The sequence below is a fragment of the Onychomys torridus genome, chromosome 12 (assembly GCF_903995425.1).
Source record: "Onychomys torridus chromosome 12, mOncTor1.1, whole genome shotgun sequence".
In the NCBI taxonomy this organism is placed as follows: Eukaryota; Metazoa; Chordata; class Mammalia; order Rodentia; family Cricetidae; genus Onychomys; species Onychomys torridus.
Window position 1 is genome coordinate 50,751,822 of NC_050454.1, and position 24,002 is coordinate 50,775,823.

Consider the following 24,002-nt stretch of genomic DNA (forward strand, 5'->3'; position numbering starts at 1 on the left):
TGTCACATCCTTTACTATCCCACGTCCTCACCCAGAACCAGGAAGCACAAATGTCCATTCTTCCTTCATCTTTTAGACATTTCTTGGCATTGTCGCTATATTTCTTGTCTTCTTGCTTCTCTGTAAGGCAGGTATCTGACATCGCTCTGTGAAACTTCAGGTCTCTAGCAGGTTCCTTTGTCTCCATTTTATTCTGTAGACTCATCTTCTGCAGATCCTCTCCTCTCTAAACCACAAATGCAGTTACGTTAGTGCCTCCCATTAAACTTATCATGGTTCCCACCTCTCTGTAGCAAGATCCAAGCCTATTTCTTGGGCCAAACTACCTGCTTATTCCTCCCTTCAATGAAAGTTACAATATTTTTTTTTTATTTAAGTTGGCACATGAAAAAAAAACTACAGTTTCAGACCATGACATTTAAATCATAATCATTAGGCTCAACTGCATCTCTATCTATCAAAATAGGACCCATTCCAGTCAACATTCTTTTTGTCAATAAGACATATCTGTTTTAGTCTTATAGCATAAACACTCATGCTTTGGGATTTGATGGGGTCTTAGAAAGTTGTGGAAGTATTGTCTCTGAAAAAAAAAAAGTTGTCAAGATGCTTGAAGACTTAATAGTTGGTTGGCAAAGGGTTAGCAGGCAAATATTCATGGACCAGCTTACTTTATTTTTGAAGCATTGGTTGTATGACACGTTCTTGGGCATTGTCCTGAAGAACTGAACTCTCTCTGTTGAGCAGTATGAGCTGTGGGAACTGCAGTTTGGGGTATCTCTCATCAATTTGCTGAGTATAGTTCACACATAATGGTTTCTCCCGGGCTCAAAAGCTGTGCTGAACCAGACTTGCAGTAAATCACTGAATTGTGACCATGACCTTTTTGTGTGTAAGTTAGGTTTTGGAAAGTGCTTTGGAGTATCTTCTCAGGTCAGTCACTGAACCACACTACTCTTTATACACAACTCATTTCATTTCTCGTAGCATGTCACAATCCCATCAAGAAACTGTGCATTGCTGATGTATAGCATCAGAGAGGAAAACAGTTCAAAAGGACAAATTTTAAGGAAAAACTTGGGTCAACTCATGAGGCACCCACATAGCAAGCTTTTTCACCTTTGCCTTTTTGCTTCAGAATGCCGAAGGACCATAGAATGGTCCACATTCAACTCCTTGGCAACTGCTTGTGTAGTTGTAAAAGGATCCAGCTTCAGTGATATCATTTGGTTCTTATCAGCTTCTGAGGGCAGTTCTCTATGTGTCTCCTCTTCATGTCTCTCCTGTTCAGGGCAAACTTCATGAACCACCACTGCAGGGGACTTGCATTGGCAGTTACTTAGTCAAATACCTTGCTGATGCTGCAGATGGTTTCTGCTGCTTTCTATGACTCATTTTGAACTGTAATAAAAAATATTACTTAGATTTACTATTTGTATAACATCGTTTCCATAGAATAACACAAATATAAAATAAATAGTAAGTCATAATTATTAACTAAAACATGAAGCGAGAAATGGCACATTAAATTGATGACATTAGTGAGAACAGGTTTTTCAGTTGTTCAATGTACAGTTTTAAATGCCAACCTCTTCTAGAAATAGTTCCCAAACACACTTCTTTTCACTAGCTAGCTGGGTATCCCTTCATCCACTCAAATTGGCACAAGAAATTAAGCACCATGGCTACAAAAATGCTGTGAGTGTTAATCAAGTGCAGGCCCTGTTACCTGCCACCTGGGTAAACTAACTAGCTTTTCTGAGTGTTAGTCTCCTCATCCGTTGGAAAAAAAATAGATAAAATAACTGAAGATAATTAACACTGAAATTCCCAGAAAAGTCAACTTGGATTAGGAAGTACTGAGACAAGAGCAGTTTCTGTGGTTATCTTCCTCATTGCCTTTAAAGAAAAAAAAAAAAAAAGGAGCCAAAACCTCTTAAGATTTGTCAGATTACTTGTAGTTTGCATCGTCTATGCACAGAGATTTAAAATGCTGGTAGGCGATCAATATAGAGTGTGGTCGTTGTTGTGTATCTTCTTCAGTGAGCATTATTTCTGGCCCTTTATTCAATCTTGGACAGCTAGTCCTTAGCATGTATTTATTTGGTAGAGAGTTCTGAGTGCCTTGTTTGCTGCTGCTGCAGAGAACACTTCATGGGTGGGGGTGTGGAGGATAATTGCACCATCTTTTGGAGCATTGCACTTGCATTGAAAGCTGACTAAATGAGTTATTGCATTTCTGCATCTCATTTCTCACCCGTAAGATGGGGGTACACGGTTTCTTTCAATGGATAGTTGGAGAGTTGGAGGAACAGGGGGAGTGCAGTACTTAACAGCGTGTGGGAAGGAAGTCGTGCCTTCCGTGGTGCTTCCTAAACATGGCAGTCATCACTTGGCCTATCTTTGGTGTCCACAGCTGCTCATGAGGAGTTGGATGAAATCATGAAAGTGTGAGTCATATGTGCAACCACAAAAGTGGTTTGTGTAGTCATAGATACAGAAAACTGCTCTTAAGCAAAAATTAAATATCAAAGCTTGAGACTGAATTTGTTTTGATTAGACAAATTATTTTTACATGTAGTGTAATGTTGAGGTTTTCTGGTATGCACAATGCTGCTGACTTTCCAGATAAAATAAATAATACTGGATTCCTTCAATTTTATTCCATAAGTTCAATCTATTTATAATATTAAAACAACTGAATGAACTTAAAATATGTAGGTGTTCTCCATATCTGCAGAATTGCTAAGAAAAGTTACCTGTGTTGGATGTGTTCAGACAATTATTCTTATCAGTATTATGTAATAGGTAAATGTAACTACTTATACTGTAATAGGTATTATAAGTTATATAGAGATGAATTAGAGTACATGGGATGAATCTTTGTTATATGCAAATGCTACACCATTTTGTAAGGAATTTGAGAACCTTTGGATTTTGATATCCATGGTGCTTATGGAACCAATGACATATGATACTAAGTGTCCCTACTTGGAGGGACAGTCCCTGGCAATAACAGCCATATCATGTAGCCTTACAAATTGGCTCAATGTATGTTACATTAGGAGAAATCAGCATCCCTAAACTTAGTCATTTTCTAATAAAAAATAATCATTTTGAAAATAAGATAGTATCAGTTTTATAACATGTCATGTGCACATGTGACCATTTGAGAAACTACTAGATGGTTACTTCAGAACACAAATTTACAATAAAAAAATCAAGTCAATGTTTAACTAAGGAAGGGGCAGTATACTATCTAGTATAGATTTTACTACCATAAATAAATGACAAACTTTAAAACTTTCTTTCAGAAACAAATTCTGGGGAAAGGAAGACCTAGTTGATAAATGTGACGTTTCCGTCATCAAGTTCACTGAATGTATGTAGCTTTAGCAACATACAAGATCTTTGTGTAAGGGTCACATGCTTCCTTTGGAGCTCATATGATATCTAGGTATAAAAAAGTAATGAGGAGAAAAAAATCTAAAGGAAGATCTTCAGTTTGGAGTTTCCTTTCTTTGATGTAGACGTCATTTAAATCATTTGTTGAAACAGTCCCTTTACATTGCTGATTTCACAAAGGCTGGCAGCATAATAGTGCATTGTGTCTGACCATTAATGTGGTTATTTGAGCCAAAGCCAAAACTAATAGTGTCAAGGGGCTTTTTGCAGGTTCAAGTTGGGTTTATGAGAATCCAAGATGCTGGTTAAGAACTGTTAGTTCAACAACATTTGCTGAAGCACATTATGAGCACTGCAAAGCTTTACCTATTAACTGTAAGAACCTTGATAAAAGAGGAACACTTTTGCTAGATTGTGACAAGATACAATAAACTGCTTTGTGAGGGAATGACTTTTTAATAACACATTACATATTGTGACAATCCACAGGAGTCCAGGAAAATTAGCTTGATAAATAAACAGTGTTTGGAGGGGATCAGAGGACACACACACACACACACTCCACTACCTCAGCAAGAGCAACATCTCTTGTATATATTGGTACTCTCAAAGATGATCAAAGATGATGAATTCACAAATCTTATTCTAAATACCACATTTGTGTAATTATTTTTTTGCGGCTTTTTCTTACTTGTTTTGTATTTAAAGGTAATGATTTTCTTAATGCAACAAAAATCTAGAGAGGGTGTTATAAAATAGGAAACACTCAGAATATAACATGTGGCAGCACGTTGCACAAAATCTCCATTGCCAGTGAGTCCTTTCTGAAGAAGCTGAGAGGCAAATAGCATCATCAGAGGTTTGATGAGGTCTCCATACACTTTAACAAGAGAAAGTTTTAGGAGACTAACGCCCTCACCTAAGTGTTCTGAACCAGTGGTGTAAAGAGGATGCTGACTGCCAAGACTGCTCTTTGCTTTATTTATTTACCTATCCTCTTCTTGTTTATTTATTTCCTAACATTACTCATGAGTTTGAGACCCAGCAACATTTTGGATCTGGGAGGAATGAAGAGATCCTTGTGTTCTTAAACCTTGAAGAAAATAACTGTTTCACCCTAATGATGGCTGGTCATGTAATGTTCTCGCAGGGTTGTTTTTTTTTTTTAATTCACATGGAAAGGTACAGGGTTGATGTCAGTTACTTAAATGAAAGTGATGTAAGACTTAAAAACCTATCAAAAGGAGATGCTTTCAGCTGTGGCCTTACTACAGATCATTTGAAACACTCTTGGTGTATGTAGCAGCAAATATTTGAAGGAATAAGTAGAGCAGTCAGGAAGGAGAAATAATGGAGACACATGAGACGGTCCTCTGACAGGTTATCACTCAGCCTTGCTCCAGTGAAGAGCACATCCCGGGTCTTCCATTGTGTTCTGAGGCTCACATGTGACACACTCCTCTGCGTAATAGTGGAGTAGGTTCTCTCCAGCCCAAGCTGTATGGATATATAACCGGGTGACTGTTTCTAGTAACCAACATTGGCAAATAAAGTTGTCAACATGGAAATATGTAATTGGCCACGCGGATCTATAAAATGTGCCATACTGAGTCTGAGAATGAAATCGCGGAAGTAAATTACTTTCTTGCTCTAGTCCTTGACAAATAACCCTCTCTCCAATGTTTGATTTCCTGCAAATAATCTCATAGAATTTTAAAATTTAAAGTCAAGTTAGTGAGATTGTGTATTATCTGATATCATTAATTGTAGTTCTTTAATTCCGATTGGTTTAGTGTACTTTACAATACTCAGATGTAAATAAATTATTATTATTCCTTGTTTAAGGAAATTTGCAGAAAGAGAATAATTGTTGGGTGCATTAAAGACATTTTTCCTTGTAAGGAATGTTAAGTAAAATTATTGTACTAAATAATTGAAGTTTTGATTTTTTTAATCCATCTATATTAACTTTTTATTATTTGTGTGCTATGATTTCAGCTGTTTTGACAGATATACATAGTAATAATTAAGATGTATATATAATTCATTATTTCTAGGTCTAAAGAGACACTTCAGCACATTCCAAGTAGCAAGTCATTGTTTAAACAGTTCCACATGACTTTGTAGTATCTGGTGTCCTTCCATTTTTTACTCCAGCAATCTCAAAATGTGAAGCCGTTTTAAACCTACCTATTTTTAAAGGGATTCTGTATACATTTTAAAATGAAAATTTCAAAAGACTTTACCCAAACTTTGCAAAAATGGATGTATGTGCCATGAGTACTTTCCTTTGATTTTTGAACTTTTTATGACTTGATAGCTAGTGCACCAGCACAAACACACCTGAGAAATATGCTAAAATACGTATAAGACAGAATGAGGCCGAGTAATTGCTTTGTAACAGATTTATAAGGGTAGGAAAATCCATAAATGCTTATTCAAGTTAGCTTAGGGACATTCATTTTGTGTGGTCGATTCTGTAGCCGGAGACTTTAGAGTGGTGCACAATTAAACCTGATAGATGGGCCGCTCTACAAAGTCAGCTCTGTGGATGGTTGCGCAGTTATTTCCAATGGTACCTTTTAAGTCATTAGTGCAAAGAGGAGGTATGCTTTTCCACTCTCACAAATATAATTACTAAACAATGTTGGTGTGACTTATACTTCTAAGGAGTAAATGTTTAAGTAATGTAATTCTGTGCTGTCTTTCGGGAAACTGAATGGTAGCCATGTTTGTACACGGAAAAAATCGTTTACTTTGGTACTTGCATAAAAATTAGGGAACTGAGGCCTGATATTCTGTTAGATTAAGTTTCAGACTTGGATGATCTTTTGACTCCATACCTTAGACGCTTGAGCTGATCGTTTTACATGTCTGTGTCCTGCCCTTTTTTGAAGATGAAGTTGACTCTTTTGACATTTTTCCTAGGGATAAGATGGCATGTAGCACAACTCACTTATTCTCCCCATACTTTTTTACATGTATAAAGTCTGATGGCATCTAAAGCAGTATGTCTGTGGTGACTTACACAGGGTGACTTTCGGGTATTTTTTGGTGGTTGTTGAATGATTGTGTTTAGGTCATTCATGAAGCAAGCAAATTCCAGAGCCAAAATTATATCAGAGTAAGGTTTAACATTTTTTTTTTTAACAAACATGTGATGCATGTGATAAAGACAGCAGAAAGTGTTAAGAGCTAGAGGGACCTGAATTCTAGTCTTTCCCTTTCCTGATAGGTAAACTTTACCTAGTGGTAAAGTTTTCCTCATGTGGCACAATTGGGATATTGACTTGTTCCTGACAGCTGCTGAGGCTTCCAATGTACTATCAGACCCCCAGTTGTCATGGATGGCTCTTTATTGTTAAACTGGGAGCCAGACATTTACCCAGTTTTCACAAGATCACAGACCTTGTGAAGATCATCTCCATCCAAAATCGTTTTCCCGTTGGTTGGAGAAGGTTATCATCAGCCATCTTGGACCAGACCTTCCAGGAAATACACCCATTTCAAGAAAGACCTCATCATTTGTTGCATGAACATATAGCTGAGCACTTTACATGTACTAGAATGCTGAGACGTATGAAAGGTACAGACGATGGAAAGCTGAAGGAAGTGATACACACTCCTGAACCCACAGAGTGTGAAAAGTGGGTTCATAAATGTATAGGGAACATGTTTTCCGCTGCATGTTAGAGATACTGCTATCTATTCGTCTTTAACAGGCATTTGCAATGTGGGGAGCCCTTCCTGCTTGATAAACTCAAATGGCCAACAGAATTGTTAGAAACTTAGTTTCCATGAAGAGTGAAGGCTAGTTTGGGTGGCAGATATAATAGTCACACAAATGTGTAGTGTTAAAGGAGGATATGTGTTGTAAGTGCAAGGTTGCTGTGGGAAAATATAGTACTCATAAGATGTAAAATCAGATTCACAGGTAGTGAAATGTTTCTTAAATCTTGAGCTAAAATCCAAAGAGTGGATAGGAATTAAAGAACCAGGGAAGAATAGCAAGGTTCTGCCTTAAACAGAGATGGAGGTGAGATGCAGTGCGGTACACTTCAAATCCAAAAGGTCAGTACCGAAGCAGCTGCAAAGCAGGTAGCTCTCGATTTTAGGAGCGTTGAGACTATATTGAAAGATTTAACCCTAGAAGTGCTAATGGGAGGCATCTTGTGTATCTTGTTTTGTTTTAATCAACATGGTTTTTCTAGAGATTAGATTACTAGTTCTGGTGAGCCGTTCAGTTAGTTTGGGAATTAGCAGTGTCAATTGGGGCTTTTGGAGGAGGGGGGAGCTCTCACTGACATTTTGCTAAAAAGGATATAAACTACCTTCTAAGTATGTATGTTTATACAAGTAGACTGAGTCAACTCTTAGTGTGGGTTTGAGAGGCCTCTTTTAGCAACAGGTTATAGTCAAAAGGAGGGGTTCCTAATTTATTTATGCTACAATGTATACCACAGAGAACAATAGATTACTGAGTTCTTAGCTGTAAAGAGGACATCTTTATCACATACTCCTAGGCCCGGGGAAATGGTGGGAGAGGGTAGGAAGATGTTAAGAGCCAGGAGATGGGGCAGAGTACTATAAAAACGTTTATTTTATTTTTCTGGAAATGACTTGGCCATTGCAGTTGTGAATCCACAGTGGGTATGTTTACCTGTGAAAGGCTTGTGGTGGTGGCGGCAGTGGTGGGGGGACCTAATTGGGAAGAAGGGTTTCAGCAGGAGTGAGAGGAGATAGCAGAAGGTAATGGGGGGGGGGCGTGATCATAACATATTGCATGCGAAGAAGAAACTGCCAAAATTAATTTCATTTTTTTTTTTAAGTAGTAGCAGGAAATGGTTGGGGGAATGAGAAATGCTGAGAAACAAATTCAGGAAAGGACCCTGTGTTTTCAAGGAGGGAATAGAAAGATCTAGGGTCCTGGCCTTCAAAACCCTGGCATCAGGGTATTTACACTTTGAACTATGATCCTGAGGACCTGTGTTTTGTGGCGTCCACGTTGTAGTGGGTGAATGACCTAGCAGATACCTTTGAGTCCTGCATTCTTTAGTGCACAGATACGTAAAGGGCAGCATACAAATGATTGCTCTGAAGGAATGTGGGTAATTTTTGGAGGAGAAGAAGAGTACAAATTTGGCTCAGTACCTATGACAGGTCAGTACCTATGACTGCTCAAGGTCGGGGTGTGTGATTTGTCGGGGTATTCTCAGAGTAGAGTGAAAGTAAACCAATAGCAAGGTTTCTCAGGTCTCTCTGGCACAACCGGCATCTCAGGACACATCACTGCTTGTTTTGGTGGCTGTCCTGTGTGCCGTGGCTGGGATCAGCAGCATCTGTGGATCCGGTCCGCTGAAGGCTGGGTGCTCTGCCTCATCCCCTGCCTCCCCCGTCAGTCCTGACAACCAAAATTGCCTCCAGAGCCATTGTTCTACAGAATGACATGAGGTATTTGATCAGAGGCAAAAAGTTCACAGTGTTTTATGTATCCATTAAATACATTCTAAAATATCCCCTTTTATTCTCTATTTTTATGTCTGCAACGTTGAAAGACATAATGACAGGCTTTTATGTTAAACTCAATCCTTTCTCTCCAAAAGAAATAATATCTCATATTGGAGAACCTGAAGTGCTTCGGATTGTTAGTGAGATCATCATTCATGTGGGTTTGGGCTGGTAATTCTCACATACCAATGAGTAGCTTTCCTTGGTTTAAATGAAGATAGCTTCATCCCTTGGAAACTAGTGTTGTGCTGTGAGGCCAAAATATGTGCTTTTTCCTCTAGACCCCGTGACTTCCCAACCCATTCATATTCTTCCACAATGAGATTTTTTTTAACAGTTCTAGTCTGTCAGTCTTGTTATGTGAGCCCTAATCCGCTATAGAAGACTATGAAAACAAAAAAAAAAGTCACATGAATTTAAGGATCCATTAGAAATTAGCTATTCCTAATAAAAACAGCACTACAGTAATTAGGAGTAGATGATTTCATTTATAACCACATGAAGAAAGCTACTATTCCATTTATTAATAGCTTGGGTCCTGTTGTATGTATGCTTGCTTTACTATACAATCTTCTAATGAACTATACCCGGAGTTTTAAATACATGACTTTCTTCCAGTTACCACGGCAATCTTCTGTGTTCTCACCCCTCTACCCTCTCAGTGCTAGAGAGAGAGCCTAGGCCAACTGTATATGACATGGCTAACAGAGGAATACCCAATAATTTATTTTACTTATAAGAATACACTAAAAATATGTTTGCCATTAGGCTTTTGGTAATAGATATTAATGCAAAATCCAAAATTCTAATAATAGTATCATACATAAATATTTTATCTTCTTTAATTTTTCCAATAGTTCCTAAATTTAGCATAGGAACTGTTTATGTAAAGTTCTTCATCGATTAACAATGATATTATTAGGACAGAATTTTTATATTTTTCAATTGGTGCTTGAACCCAGGGCCTCGACACATGCTATGCATACATGCTGCCACTAAGCTACATCTTCGGACACTGCAAAGAATATTTTTTAAGACCTTTGAAGAACAGACTTTACATCTGTGTAGACATAATCTCTGTGGAAACCTAGGTGGCAGGGTGATCTTTCCAGCTTTTCTGCTTTGCCTCTGAATGGCCACTTCAAAGTCACAGCATAGCAAATGCTGTAAGATTCAAAGTCTCCATTGCTTTGCTCTCTGCAATATTCTGTTGAAACTGCTGTAGGCAAGTAGAAACAAAGTAATTTTTCAGATCCTTAAATCAAAATCTGCAACCAGTTTGTGGTTCACTGGCCCTTATTGCTTTCCTAGACTTCGCTTGAGTTGTTCATGCTATTGTCCCAGTGACAATGGGTGTCCTTTTGCCATACAGAAGCTTCTTAGTTTCAAGAGGTCCCATTTCTTAATTGTTGATCTTAGTGCCTGTGCTAATGGTGTTCTGTTCAGAAAGTCTTGTCCTGTGCCAATGAGTTCAAGGCCATCCCCGCCTTCTCTTCTGTAAGGTTCCGTGTATCCAGGTTTATGTTGAGGTCTTTGATCCATTTGGGGTTGAGTTTTATGCATAATGATAAGCATGGATCTCTTTGGATTCTTCTACATGCAGACATCCAGTTTGACCAGCTCCATTTGTTGAAGAGTTAGTTTTTCCAGAGTATTTCTAGCTTTTATTTTGAAATCATAAATCAGGCATCCATAGGTCCATGGATTTATGTCTGGTCTTCAATTTGATCCCATTGGTCGACATTGTTGTTTTTGTGCCCATTCCGCGCTGTTGTTATCAGGGAGGAAATAGAGGTAGAGGTGGACTCTGAGCCTTTCAATTAGAAAGAAGCGTTGAGAAGAGTGAGAAGGTGAGCATGAAGCCTCCCATACATGCTGAACTTCATCAGATGATGAAAGACAGGTTCCAAGTCACTTTGCTTTTGGAGGAATTCTTTTGACATCCTACATAAACAATAATGCCACTGCCTATTTTATAGAAAGACCTCTGTTCCCTGCATAGGAAAATAAAATCATTTGACCTGACTCTCTAGGAAAATGTAGAGAAAAAAGACATGTATGAAGGTCTTAAAGAAATGTTCATAATTAATATTTTAGAAGAAAAATGTAAGAATTATGATTTCCTTAATTAATGCTAGAAGAAGAATGTGAAGGGTATGTGGAATTTGTTCGTTTGTTATTTACTGACACTAGAATAAATGAAACGTGATGTGAATGTTAGATGGATTTTCATTAAGGTAATTTGAACCATTTCCTGATAATCATGGTTGTTAAAAGCTTAAATGTTCCACCATTCAGATAGACTTTTCTCAAGGATTTTTGATGCTTTTAGTTTTTTATGATGGGAGATGTTCTTGATAACATTTCAGGTCTTGAATAGACCATGAGAATCATCATTTGTCATTGATTCATAAGCAAATGTTTTAGTGAGAAGTTCTTACATGTGATCCATTTTAATCCTATGGATTGTTAGTAAAACTGTAGGAAAGAAAGGGCATTTTAAATTTTAAATGTGTGGCTTCCAGTAACTGTATTGCTCTTATTTTGCTTTTTTGAAATACAAAGAATTTTTAAATATATGAAATATATTATAAGTATATATAGGAGTCATTTATCTTGTCTCCTAACTTAACTGCATTTTTCTGATGAGATCAAGTCTGTTTTCACAGATTAATTTTTTGAGATTGTTCTAAAGCTTCTTTTTGTTTCAAAGAAACTATGACTGACAGTTTCTCAGATCTCTTCTTTCATAGCTCTAGAGTACCCTCCTGCCATGGAAGGCAATTTCTTTAAGATATTAAGAAATAGAACAGTGATCTTTCTGCCCATTTTCATTCTACAATTTTAAAACTTTTCTAAATAAGGTTTATTTTCTCCTTAAAACCAAAAGTAAATTTTTACACATGTTAAACATTTCTGTTTCCCTTTAAAATGCTGCATATGTGACAAAATAAATGGATAAGAAAACGGTTTTTTCTACTTTGTCACTGCACTATCTGGAAGCAGCAGTCCTTGACTTTGGTTTAGATACAGGGACATGTATCAAGTCAAATTAATTTTGGTTGGGGAACTATTTGCTTAAATGAAATGGAGTGCGGGTACCTCCTGTGATATATGAAGATCTTCTGCATGTGAAAGCACTTGGCCTTTACTTCTGAAGTAGAGAAACAGAGTAATTGCTTTCTATTAAGTCAAAACATTAATACATTAAAATACATCCTATTTGAGCGTTGAAAATGGATAATGTGATTGTGACTTCTAAATATGTTGTGTGTTTTTCCTGTTTTCATAATTTCTTCATATATATATTCTCAACTAAAAATATAAGCTCAGTATAGTTTAATAGTCTTTCAGCCTACCTGGTGCTCATGGACCAGTATGACCTACCTGGTGCTCATCAGAAATGCAGATTCTTAGAACATACCTTGATCTTTGGAGTCATTATCCATTTGTATGAAGGTCATTTGTATATATAGTCAAGTGTGTGAGCAGCATGAGTTGAGTGGAATATCATTACCAGTGTGAAACTTACAAAAATCAACCTATTGGTGGATCTATTTGGAATTTAACATTCTTTGTCTTTAATAACGATGCTTATTCTGTTTTTGTGTAGTGATAGCAGCTAGTATTTATAATATTTTTAAAAATCCATTATATAAAGAATGTGTCACCTGATAGCAAAACATAAAATCATTGAAAGATGCTTTATAATGTTATAACTGTCAATCCATTGTAGCTCTACCCTTTTTTCATAGTAGAGATTTCAAGACTCATTTCTATTTTCCTAAGTTATTCATGATTGTGCTTGAACTGCTAACAAATATTCATTCATGGACAGTGTGACCAGTGTATCTAAATATTAATGTGTTCTTTATGTTAAAGGAGAATCATTGTTAAGTCAAATCTTACTACTTTTTCTGTTTCATTTTTTTGTTTGTTTCCTTATTTTTATTTATTCCATGTTTTCTTTTTTTTTTATTTTAGTTGGGTCTGGTAAGTTGACATTTTATTGGCCATCTTCTAATCACCGTGTCACTGTGACTGGAACTTCTCTTCCCCTTTCCATCCATACCCTTCCATGTCCTTCAACCAATCAGCCTTCATGTTTCACTTGTCATTGGCCACAAAGACAGACTGCACAGAATAAATCTGCAGGAAGTATGGGTAACTGTGACACAAAGTAAAGGTAATGGGTTTGCTAACTTTCGGTCTTATTAAGTCATGTCATTTCTTCCTTCCTGAAGTAAGGGATAAGTCATAAGATTGTGTCTTGGTGAAGGACAATATCATTTTATGTCTCTGTATCATCAAATGAACAGAAAGACATGCCATGGGAACGATTTGGCTTTCCTTGTTTCATAAGATCCCATCGATGGACTGTTTTGTAACTAGCATTCAGGAGTCCTTAAAGTTCAATTCCTGAGTCACCTTGTGCTTGGAGCCTCTTAGTGCTCACTTCCGTTTCTCTGTATGAGGTTCATTTCATTTCATATACAGAGTACCCATATGGAATATCCAAAGTTTGCTTTTATATTATTTTCTATAAGTAAACAGGATTAAGGTTCTTTGCACTTGGTTTTGAAGAAGATAGATTCATTCGGTGGGTTTGACAGAATGCCATGTTGAGAGAAATTACCATACCAAAAGACAGGCCAGACATCATTTTCACCTTAAAGAAATCTCTCTCCTTGTTGTTAAAGGAAACACAGATGTTATTTCATATTCATGCTGATAGAATGAGCTATCCAATAATAGAGTATGCTAGACACTGGCTCCATGAGCTATTATTCACAACTGAGAAAAAATAATCAAAATTTGAAACAATAGAGATTGATTAAATTATTTAAGATAGTACACCAGTTATTCAAAAAGTATTAAAATGGCACGTTAGTATGATACTGTTAAAGAATGTTATGTAGCTTGCATGGTAGTATTATTGTCAGTTTTTCTTTTTCTTGTTTGATCATTTTCAGTACTTAATATATTATTATACTGGTTACATCATTTGAACACAGCTAACATAAATATTTTAGATTTCAAAAGCCATTACAATGTATAGTCATAAAACACCAAGTCTGTGTGTTTGGTGAGTCTCTTCATTCTAAATAAATATTTATTAATAGAAATATATTTGGTCCATTTTTCCTTAAGATATAACTATGTGTGACATCTGACATACATAGGGAGATGATTTTTTTTTTTCTGTGTTTATTTTTTTTAAAAGCATGGTGTTTCTGGCTTCAAACTCTTAGGCTCAAGCAATGCTCCACCTCCCCCTGGGTAGTGGGACTATAGGTTTGTGCCACCACACTCGTCAGAGGAGAAGTTTTTAAAGTTTATTTCTAAGAAGTCTCTTGTGGCTGATGTCACTGTTGATGTTGGCTTGAGACTATGCCTACAGAATATAGTGAATCATTTCCAAGCAAATATCCTGTGTAGAAGGATTGCTTCAGGATAAATGTAGTTAGCATAAGGGTTTGTATTCCTTTTTCCCAAATAAGACTTTGAGGTTTGAGGAGAGCTGGCATTTTATTAAAGAAACCATTTCTGGCACACAGTCTTAGGCGAGCTCCTGAGAGTTTGGGATGGAGACCACCCCAAGGCTTCGCTTGACTAAGTGGTTTGAACATTTATATTTTCCTACTTGGATTCCCTTCATATTGGAAAGTCATCTGCTCCCACACATCTAATTAATCATTTGGTTTTCCTTCATTGAAAGAAACCAAACTCTTGACTGGATTTCCTTTATTCTTTAGTCAGTTTTCAGTCTCATAGTCTCATCTCTGCATCAGTTATTCTAACCCTTACCTAAGGAGGGAAAAGCTCCTGTTTGGCTTGGTCCAAGAGGGGACATCCCCAGGCAACCCAGCACATGCCTGTTATTATACCTGGGTAATGACAGTGTTAGCTACATTCGAGCCAACTACTCAATTACAATCACAGGTTTTCTACAAAGAATTATAAGTTAGAGCTTCAGTTTGACCACACTGAACTCCAACTCTGTCTCCAGACTTTGTATTTTATCTTCTGTAAGTAAGAGGACATTTGAAAACATTGGACCTGATGTTGCAAGTATCCTATAATTTTCTAGACAACTAGTCAACTGTTAGAATTTCTACTTAACCTTCAATTAAAAAAAAAGACATAAAAGAAAATACATTATTCATCTAGAAGTTAGGAGACCAAATTGTTTTCTTCAGTTTTTGTTATGATGCAAGCTATGCATAAATTACATTACATTTCCTTTACAGATTTTTTATATTGATACATTTATGATTTTATATGTATATAGTGATGCATATATTAAATAGGTTTTAATATGCCTTTATGATGTGCTTTTGTAATTGTTACATAGGTAATATTTGTTATACATACATAGGTACATCAGATACAGTTGACCTGAAAATATAATGAAAAAGAAAATTGTCTTTCCAAATAATACTTTTTATAAAAAAAAAAAAAAAAGTCATTCTCCTTGGTTCACCAAAAATAAACAAATAAAATCAGAAAAGAAAGCAAAGTCATAAAATGTAGAATAGGTTCACCAAGAAGCAGGCCACCAAGAGTGGAGGGGGACCAGAGATTCACGGAGGCAGACACGGTCAGTTCAAACACATCCAATGCATGTGTGAAAGCGTCAGAATAAACCCCATTATTATGTCTAATTCATATATGCTAATAAGAAAGCTTTTAAAAAGAAAGAAACCTTGCTCCTGTAAGCATTGCGGTAACATTCCTGGATATAATCTGAACGTGAGTTTCGATTCAGATTTGCTTTAGGGAGTGTCCTTCAGTGGCTGACATAAGCAACTGAAAATACTTTTAAGGGAACAATGGCAGGTAGGGGCCAGGCCTTGCAAAGTCAGGAACCCAGCCCTGTGTAAGCTATTAGCGGCCTGGCTTGAACTGAGCTGAGGGGAAAGATTAGCTTTTCCAGACAGCTGATAAGAAGTGGATTTGCAAAGTGTACACATTAGGTAAAAGGACTTACTCAGTACGTACTGTTTTTCTGTGCAAAGCCCAGCCCTAAAGCAGGCTCTCAACTCCCCACCCAAGGCTCTGCTCTCTCTGTTAGCACACCCACCTTTCAGCTGCCATTTGCCCTGAATGTAACTGACGCAATTTTCTGACACTCTATTGACTGCTGGATGAAGTGGCCATTCAAGTCTGTATAAATCAAACAGTTTGGACAAAGCTGGCAGTATTTCGAATGTCAGGGTGAGCAGATGTTTCGAATTTCCCCTCATTTCCATACATATTCTGTTTGAACATGCCCTTGCCCATGTAAATGAAGGAGGCATGTGCCACCACCATTGCTTGAAATCCGCTTCTATTCAAATAATTGGACTGAAGATGTTAAATGGCTCTAATTTGCATGGTAGCCTTGCAGGAGCTTTTGAGGTAAATTAAAGTAATTTCAGTCCCTGCCTGTATCAGGAGATCTTGTGTATGTGTGATTAGAGTTCATTCACCTTGAAGCAGCCCTAAGTGAGAAAAGATAATATTTATTCATACACTTTTCAGGTATGATTTGAATGTAAAGGGTCAGCTTGTAGCTCAAGAATTCTTGTCCATGTGAGGATTAATTCCAGGTCTAGGTTAAGTAATAAAGCTCTTCACAATACGACTCTCATCCTATAAATATGCACTTAGCCATTTTATTTGAAAGGAAGGGTGGGAAATGGTTGATTCTTATAACGTGTTGTAGACAATAAAAGCAGAACTAGAGACACCAGGAGAATGAGTGGGGATTGAGCAGGGATCTGATTCAGCGTATTTTGTTCCTTCAGAGCCTCCTCATTTTGTTGTGAAGCCCCGTGACCAGGTTGTTGCCTTGGGAAGAACTGTGACTTTTCAGTGTGAGGCAACTGGCAATCCTCAGCCGGCTATCTTTTGGAGGCGAGAGGGGAGTCAGGTATGATTATCTTCTGATTTTTTAGTTTTATTTTTTAAAGAAAACACGGGAACTGGCTTTCTGGAAAAAAAAAATTCAAGGATCATGAAATTAGATAACAATCATATTAGCAGGAAATGAGGAAGTCAGATGATACCTTGGAAATGCTTAGAATTAAGAGGGAAGAGGAAGTTGTCCCCTTTTCAGTTCTCAGAGCCAACTTTATGCCTTATTTCAGTCCATGGGGTGGTGTGCATAAGTCACCGTAGTGCCATGTAAATGTTCCTTTGATTTCGAAACTGTCTACGTTAAATAAAACCTAGTCTCTTCTCTCTCTATAATTCAGTTGTCATTTCTGTTATTTGGGTATCCAAATAATAAATTTAAGTATATTTGAAAAAGAGATGATGGTTATTATGTGTGAGTTCTCTAGGAGCTCTCGAACCTAAAATATCTTCTGAAGCTCCAGATGCTGGAAACTTCTCTCTGGCATCAATACCATGCCCCATAGAGTTCAGTCCTTCAGTCTTTAAAACTGTCATGTGTGCTCATCACCAACAATTAGATCCTATCTCCTAAACATTCCATAACCTAGAATAGCAGTTCTCAACCTGTGGGTCATGACCTCTTATCAGGTCAAATGACTCTTCAACAGAGGTCACCTAAGACCACCAGAAAACATAGATTTATATTATGATTCATAACAATAGCAAAGTTACAGTTATGAAGTAACAATGAAAATAATTTTATGGTTGGAGGTCACCACCACATGAGGAACTGTATCAAAGGCTGGCAACATTTGAAAGGTTGAGAAACACTGTTCTTGAACATAAATACCTGTTTTGTCAGGCTTCAACTTAATACAGAAAAAGAGTTGGATAGTTTAAAATCTCTTCTAATCTTATCTCTGTGATTTTTCTTCTTAAATGAGATGAAATGCTTTACTTGTGAAAAATTAATCCCACTCATTTTTGGTCATACCTTGGCCTGTCTTACTGCTGCTTGACTCGGTATTGGGGATTTATGATTCTACTTCTAAAGGCAGGAAGATATAAAGAGCAAGAGCAAAGCTTACTGACTGAGCTCCTTGATCTTTTGTGGGCAATGCTACCAACATCATTATTTTTTATTTTGCTCTGGTTGACAAACATTATGATGGAGACTGAACTCTAATATATTGGTGGGCTCCAACATATTCCATTTGATATTGCAAGATTGTTTGATGAGAACAAGTTAGAGACAAAAAATTAATAGAGAAAGAAGAACTAGGGTGGAATTATGGAAGAAAATCTTTCTAGCAAAAATTATAATCCACTAGATGTCCTTTTTAGTAGTATGGTACTTTTGCTGAATTAATTTTCAAAATTTTTGTTTACTTTGATTCAACAGTACAAATTGCTTTGAATTAAAAAAAAGGCATTAAAACTTGATAACCCTTTGACAGGGGTTACCTAAGACCATCAGAAAACACAGATATTTACATTACAAATTCATAACAGTAGCAGAATTACAGTTATGAAGTAGCAATGAATATAATTTTATGGTTGGGGGTCACCACATGTGAGGAACTGTATTAATGGGTCACAGCATTAGGAAGGTTGAGAAACACTGCTCTAGAACATTAATTCCTGCTTATTCTTAGCTAATCCTTTACAAAATGAGCTTTGCTAAACGGCACCAAAACTTTAAAAAGAAAGCAATAGCAATTTTGTCAGTCAGGAAGAGGTCAGTCTACCTTGTTTCCTGAGATCAAACTTCCAAGAATTTGGATCTATTCATTCAATTCCATATCAATTTCAAAAACTCCATAACATGCATTCTTATCTCCTAACAGGAAAAAGAAGATGTGCCATGCCTAAGTGATTGATAAATGTTCCAGAACACTAGTGATTGACAGCAGGAAGAAATGCTTGTTATGGAGCCAAAATGGCATCCTTGAATGTAGTTTATCAGAATGAATTTAAATTTCATTTTGTTCTTGTATTAAAGGTCTTAGAGTTAATAATACTCTTAGCCATTTATATGTAATACAAGGTTTTTGTCGTAGTTTAAATAAATATATTTAGTCTTATATATTCAATATTAATCTCAAACTGATGGTTATAAAAAATGCACATTGATATTGAGAGTTTTAACATTTTTCATATAACTCCATCTAGCTTTGTATTATTAAACTACGTCTAATAATATGTATTTATACATGTGCACATCAAAATATGTGGATTTGTGGTGAAAGAATATTTGTTTATAGATATATGTATCTGTTTATACATATATTTACAAATGTATGTATAACTGTGCCAAAATATTAGAGCCTGGCTGTTAACTTGTTTCTGTTCTTTCTTCCCAAATTCTGGTTTTAGAATCTGCTTTTCTCATACCAGCCACCACAGTCAACCAGCCGGTTTTCAGTGTCCCAGACTGGGGACCTCACTATTACTAATGTGCAGCGGTCTGATGTTGGTTACTATATCTGTCAGACTTTAAATGTTGCTGGAAGTATCATCACAAAGGCATATTTGGAAGTGACTGATGGTAAAGTAAAACGTTTCTTTCAAAATACCCAAATTATCTTCTAAAAGAGGCTGTGGATGTTCTCATGCAAACTTCACCTTCTTTCTTACAGTTCTCTTGGTGTAAAGTACAGAGGTTGTCGATACGACAGTATAGACAAATTTCTAAATGGTCTTAATAAATAAAAAACACGGAGCCAGAAATTTGGGTTAAAGCCTGAGAGAAAGATCAGAGGAATAGGACAAACCACAAGCCAACCCCACCTCACCAACTCCACAGCTTCCAAAGAGAGCTGCTTCCTGTATACTCAAGTTTATATGCCTTTTCTGTTCTGTTCTCTCATTGGCTCTCTTAGCCCAGCTCCATCATTTCTGCTTCCTGCTCAGCTCTGCCACTTTCTGTCTATCTGGACAGAACTTCAGACTTCTGTGGTTAAGTAGTGTAGGAATTAAGGCATGTGCCACCACACCTGGCTCTGTTTCCAGTGTGGCCTTGAACACACAGAGATCCTGCCTGCTAAGTGATAGGATTAAGGGAAGTGTGTGTGCTACCCCTGCCTGAATTCTTTGTTTACTTAAAATTGCTTGCTGTTTCCTCTGATCTCCAGGCAAGCTTTATTTATTAAAGCACAAATAAAATATCACCACACTTCAGCACAAGTAGAGTATCACTACACAATAGTGACTATATTTTTCTTCTTTAACTAATACACGCTGTACTTGTCTATCACCTGTTCTGATTCCTGAAAGCAGAGAAATTCCCCAGGAATAAGTTTATTCTGAAAAACTGAACAAAGGAAAGTGTTTATGTTTTAGACACACGAAAAGCAAGACAAGATCACTTTGCAGCCTTTTACTATAAATCCCAATTTCTACTATTGTCTCTCAATTCAGAAAAATAAGAATAAGAACTTACAAAGCTGTAAGGTTTTTTAATTTTGATTCTTAATAATCTAGTTTTCGACTCAGGAAAGTGATGTATATCCCGCATATCGTATCTATCTCAATTTATTGAGATAATAAGAATCCAGAATCTGATAAATAAAAATACGATACTTTTTATTTATAGTCTCATGTGTTCTGTTTATCATTGCCCTAAAAATAGTCAGCTGCTGCCATATATAAAGACTTGGCAATTGAGGAAAATCTCTAACCTGCAAAATTCAAGTAGTGGTCTTTTGAAAAGATGGAAGGAGATATAAATTGTTTGTAAATATATATTTATACATGTGCACATATATATGTACATTTATGATATATGATTTTAGTTCATTAAATAATATTTATTTCATCAAAGAAAAATGCCTATAAATACGTGAAATAGATATGTATATGTATGTGCATGTATTTATCTTACATGGCAAGATACCTATACATATAGTAAATAAATATATTTTAGATATTTAAAAATATATTTGTATGTATATAACATGTATGTAATATACATAATATATGTAGTGTGTGTGTGTGTGTGTGTGTGTGTGTGTGTGTGTGTGTGTAAAATCAAGACGGCATTAGTGCAGAAGGCTTTGAAATTACAGTGGCATGCCTGTTTTCAATACTAGATTCATTTGAAAAACTGGAATTATTTTACATTTTTGATTTCAAGCAGTAGATAGAGGACCATAAAAGGTAAGCACTTCATTTCTTTCAAGCAGAAAGATGGGACCAGAACACAGGAAGAGTCAGAAATAAAAGATGCCAGCTGTTGCTTCTCCCTATTGACTGTGGTGTTTGTGTATCTTTGGTGTTGCTTTGTATGGATGTATGTGATGTAGGTGAAGGCCACAGACAGCTTCAGGTGTCATTGTTCAAGTGCCTTCTACATGTTTTTGAGACAGAGTCTCAATGGATGCCTAGGGAGCTCCCAAGATCCTTCTACTACTCTGTTCCTCACTGCTAGGATTCAAATGTACACAAAGTAGTGTTTCCATCATTATTTCTAGAAAAGACCATGCTTTTCACATTTAACCACATTGCCGTTGTATTTAAATTCAAACGAGCAGAGATTCCTGGACAATACATAATCTTTATTCTCTTCCATGGATCTGTTTACTTCCTTTCATATATACTAGATTATTGTAAGTTATACTAAGTCTTAAAGATGGATGTAAGTCTTCAACTTTGACTTCCTTATTTTTGTTTTGCTAAATTGGTTAAAAACTCCACATAAGAATCCATACCCTATACAAACAAAGCTGTAAGGTTTTTTACTTTTTTTTTAAATTAGCTAAAGTTTTCAACTCAGAGAAATGTATATTCGATGTATCTCTCTCAATTTATTTAGATTTTCCTCAATATCTCTCAATAATGTCTGTTGTTTGGGAATATAAATTCTACCTATACTTTTCAGTTATACTTAAGGTTTTTGATGTGTCTGTTGATGAATTTAAATTTTTCATTATCGAATTGTTTGAGAAAAGTGCTTAATTTTGCAGTTCATTTATGTGTATTGACTTTTCATCAAGCAACCTTGATAAATTCCTTCAATTTTTCTAATGTTTTTAGTATTCTGAAATACTTATGCACAGAAATGTAGGAACTGAAAATAAAAATAACCTGACTTCTTCTTCTCTCTGTATAGGAAATACATACTAATGACATACATAGTTTATATATAAATGAATAGATATTATACCTACCCTTGGTCTCCCTTTCATGTCCTCCTCGTCTGTGTAGTGAGTAGAATTGCTGTAACAGTGGACATATCCTTCTTAATTCTAACTTCAAAGGAAGACATTCATGTTTCCACAGTGTGGTGTTGAGTTGGAATTTTGGAGATAACACTAGGCTTGGCAGATTTCTTCAGGACAGTTTTTTTTTTAAAAGACTAGGCTGGAGGTCTCCGGATGTTTACTGTCCTTGTACAGCTGACACGTCTGACATTCCACCGTCTGTTCTGATTACCATGCTGCCTGCATGATTCACTGCTTGTGTGTCTTTCCTTGGTGCACATTTACACTAACTTGACTTTCATGTTCTGCAAGGAGTTTGCCCCGACCCACCAAACATGAGTCCTGTGCCCCCAGACCTGCCATCTGTACCCGGATTTATTCTATCCTTGTGTGTGTGTGTGTGTGTGGCTTCTTTTATCCTGTCTTCCTCTGTCATCCATTACAATACAAGTTCCATGACAGTTGAGTCATTTTCTGTTTGGTCTAGTCAGTGTTTGCCAAGCGTCCACCCCAGATACAATGTGATAAATGCTCAGTAGATCGTCTCAAATGCTGACAAGAAACAACCAAGGAAGTGCTAGCTCTTGGTTAGTGAGACTTCAAAACTAGAATTGTCTCCATCAAAAAATTCAGTTTCTTACCCTTGCCTATGATACATACTGTATGTTCCCTGGCTTTAGTAATTCAGAAGGACCTAAAATGTGTTTGGGGTACATAATTGCACATTATAGCCATTAGATCATAATTCTGAAGACCACCTAATAGAAAGTGGAATTTGCAAAACAATGCATATGTGCTTACAATTGCATCTTTGTGTGCTATCTATAAAATAAGGAGAAAAACAAAATAAAACAAAAACAAAAAACCAAAACTGCTTAACTTCTCCCCAATATCTCTATTCTCAGAATTAAAAGCAAAGATCTTTTTAGACTGGGGAAATGGCTCCCTCTATAAACAGTGCACTGTACAAGCCCATGGATCTGAGTTTGAATCCCCCCCAAACCTGCACAAAAAGCCAGGCGGGGGTGCAGGTTTGTAAGCTGAGCACTTGGTACTTTTACAGAAGACCCAGGTTCAGTCCCCAGCACCCACATAATGGCTCACAACTGTCTAGAACCCCCGTTCCAGAGCATCTAGAACCCTCTGCTGGCCTGAATAGCGACCAGACATGTAAGAGGGGTATGAACATATATGCAAGCAAACATTCATACATGCAAAATAAAATAAATAGATCTCAAATGTAAGAAAATTCATCTCTAGAAGCCAGTCTGTTCTCTGCGGTAAATATCTTGTTTAACTTTATGATTTTTGGAGGGATTAATGTGGAGTTTGTATGTATGTATTGCTGAGGTTCTATTTCTAATTTTGTTTCTGTGCTGTATTTTAGTTTAGTCTTTTTTCTTTGGCGCTGAGGATCGAACCCAGGGCCTTGCGCTTGCTAGTTTAGTCTTGCAGTGTGTTTGTCTTGTTTTGCTTTGGGAGCTCTTTGATATTATTCAAACAACTATAGACTTGTCCTTCGTCGCGAGGGCTATTCGTAGTGAGCCCTTGGCAATGTCAGCATGTTTATCCTGGCCACTCTGTCAACCTGGCGGCTCGTAGAGAGTGTGTGTGTTCTCCATATTATTTGACTGTCTTCTTGACCTTCAGTGTTGTTGGCAAACACAATAAAGGCAAAGGCGGAATAAAACGTAAGGCATGGGAGTAGCAGCTGTCTGTGGAATGGGGCCTGTACCTGTGGTCCAGCCTTACTGATGCCGACTAGAGAACATGTGCGTTTCAACTGCTTCCTCCGAGACTGGAAGAGAAATAAAAATTACTAAGCAGCAAACGCCATTTAAAACGGCTTGTCTTTGTCTCTGATAAACCTGGTACATAATACAAAGGGACTGTTCTCCAGCCCCTTTTCGATTTAGACAAGCAACTTGAACTTGAGAGTTTCAGGCCCTGATTCCTAGAAGGGGACGATGATATACTTTCCATCCTAAATCTTCCATTGAATGTACA

At 36.8% G+C, this 24,002-nt stretch overlaps 1 protein-coding gene across 10 annotated transcripts in view; it reads left to right on the plus strand.

The window, feature by feature from the left end:
• Robo1 (roundabout guidance receptor 1) overlaps nucleotides 1-24,002 on the plus strand; it is a 1,035,706-nt gene that overhangs the window by 929,443 nt on the left and 82,261 nt on the right. For 8 of the 10 annotated variants that reach the window (XM_036203231.1, XM_036203233.1, XM_036203229.1 and 5 more), the window contains 3 exons: nucleotides 12,898-12,906; nucleotides 16,704-16,828; nucleotides 19,171-19,342. In XM_036203231.1, coding sequence (XP_036059124.1) covers nucleotides 12,898-12,906; nucleotides 16,704-16,828; nucleotides 19,171-19,342 — 306 coding nt within the window. The remainder of the gene's footprint in view (nucleotides 1-12,897; nucleotides 12,907-16,703; nucleotides 16,829-19,170; nucleotides 19,343-24,002) is intronic. The other 2 variants (XM_036203230.1, XM_036203236.1) reach the window with 1 other exon arrangement.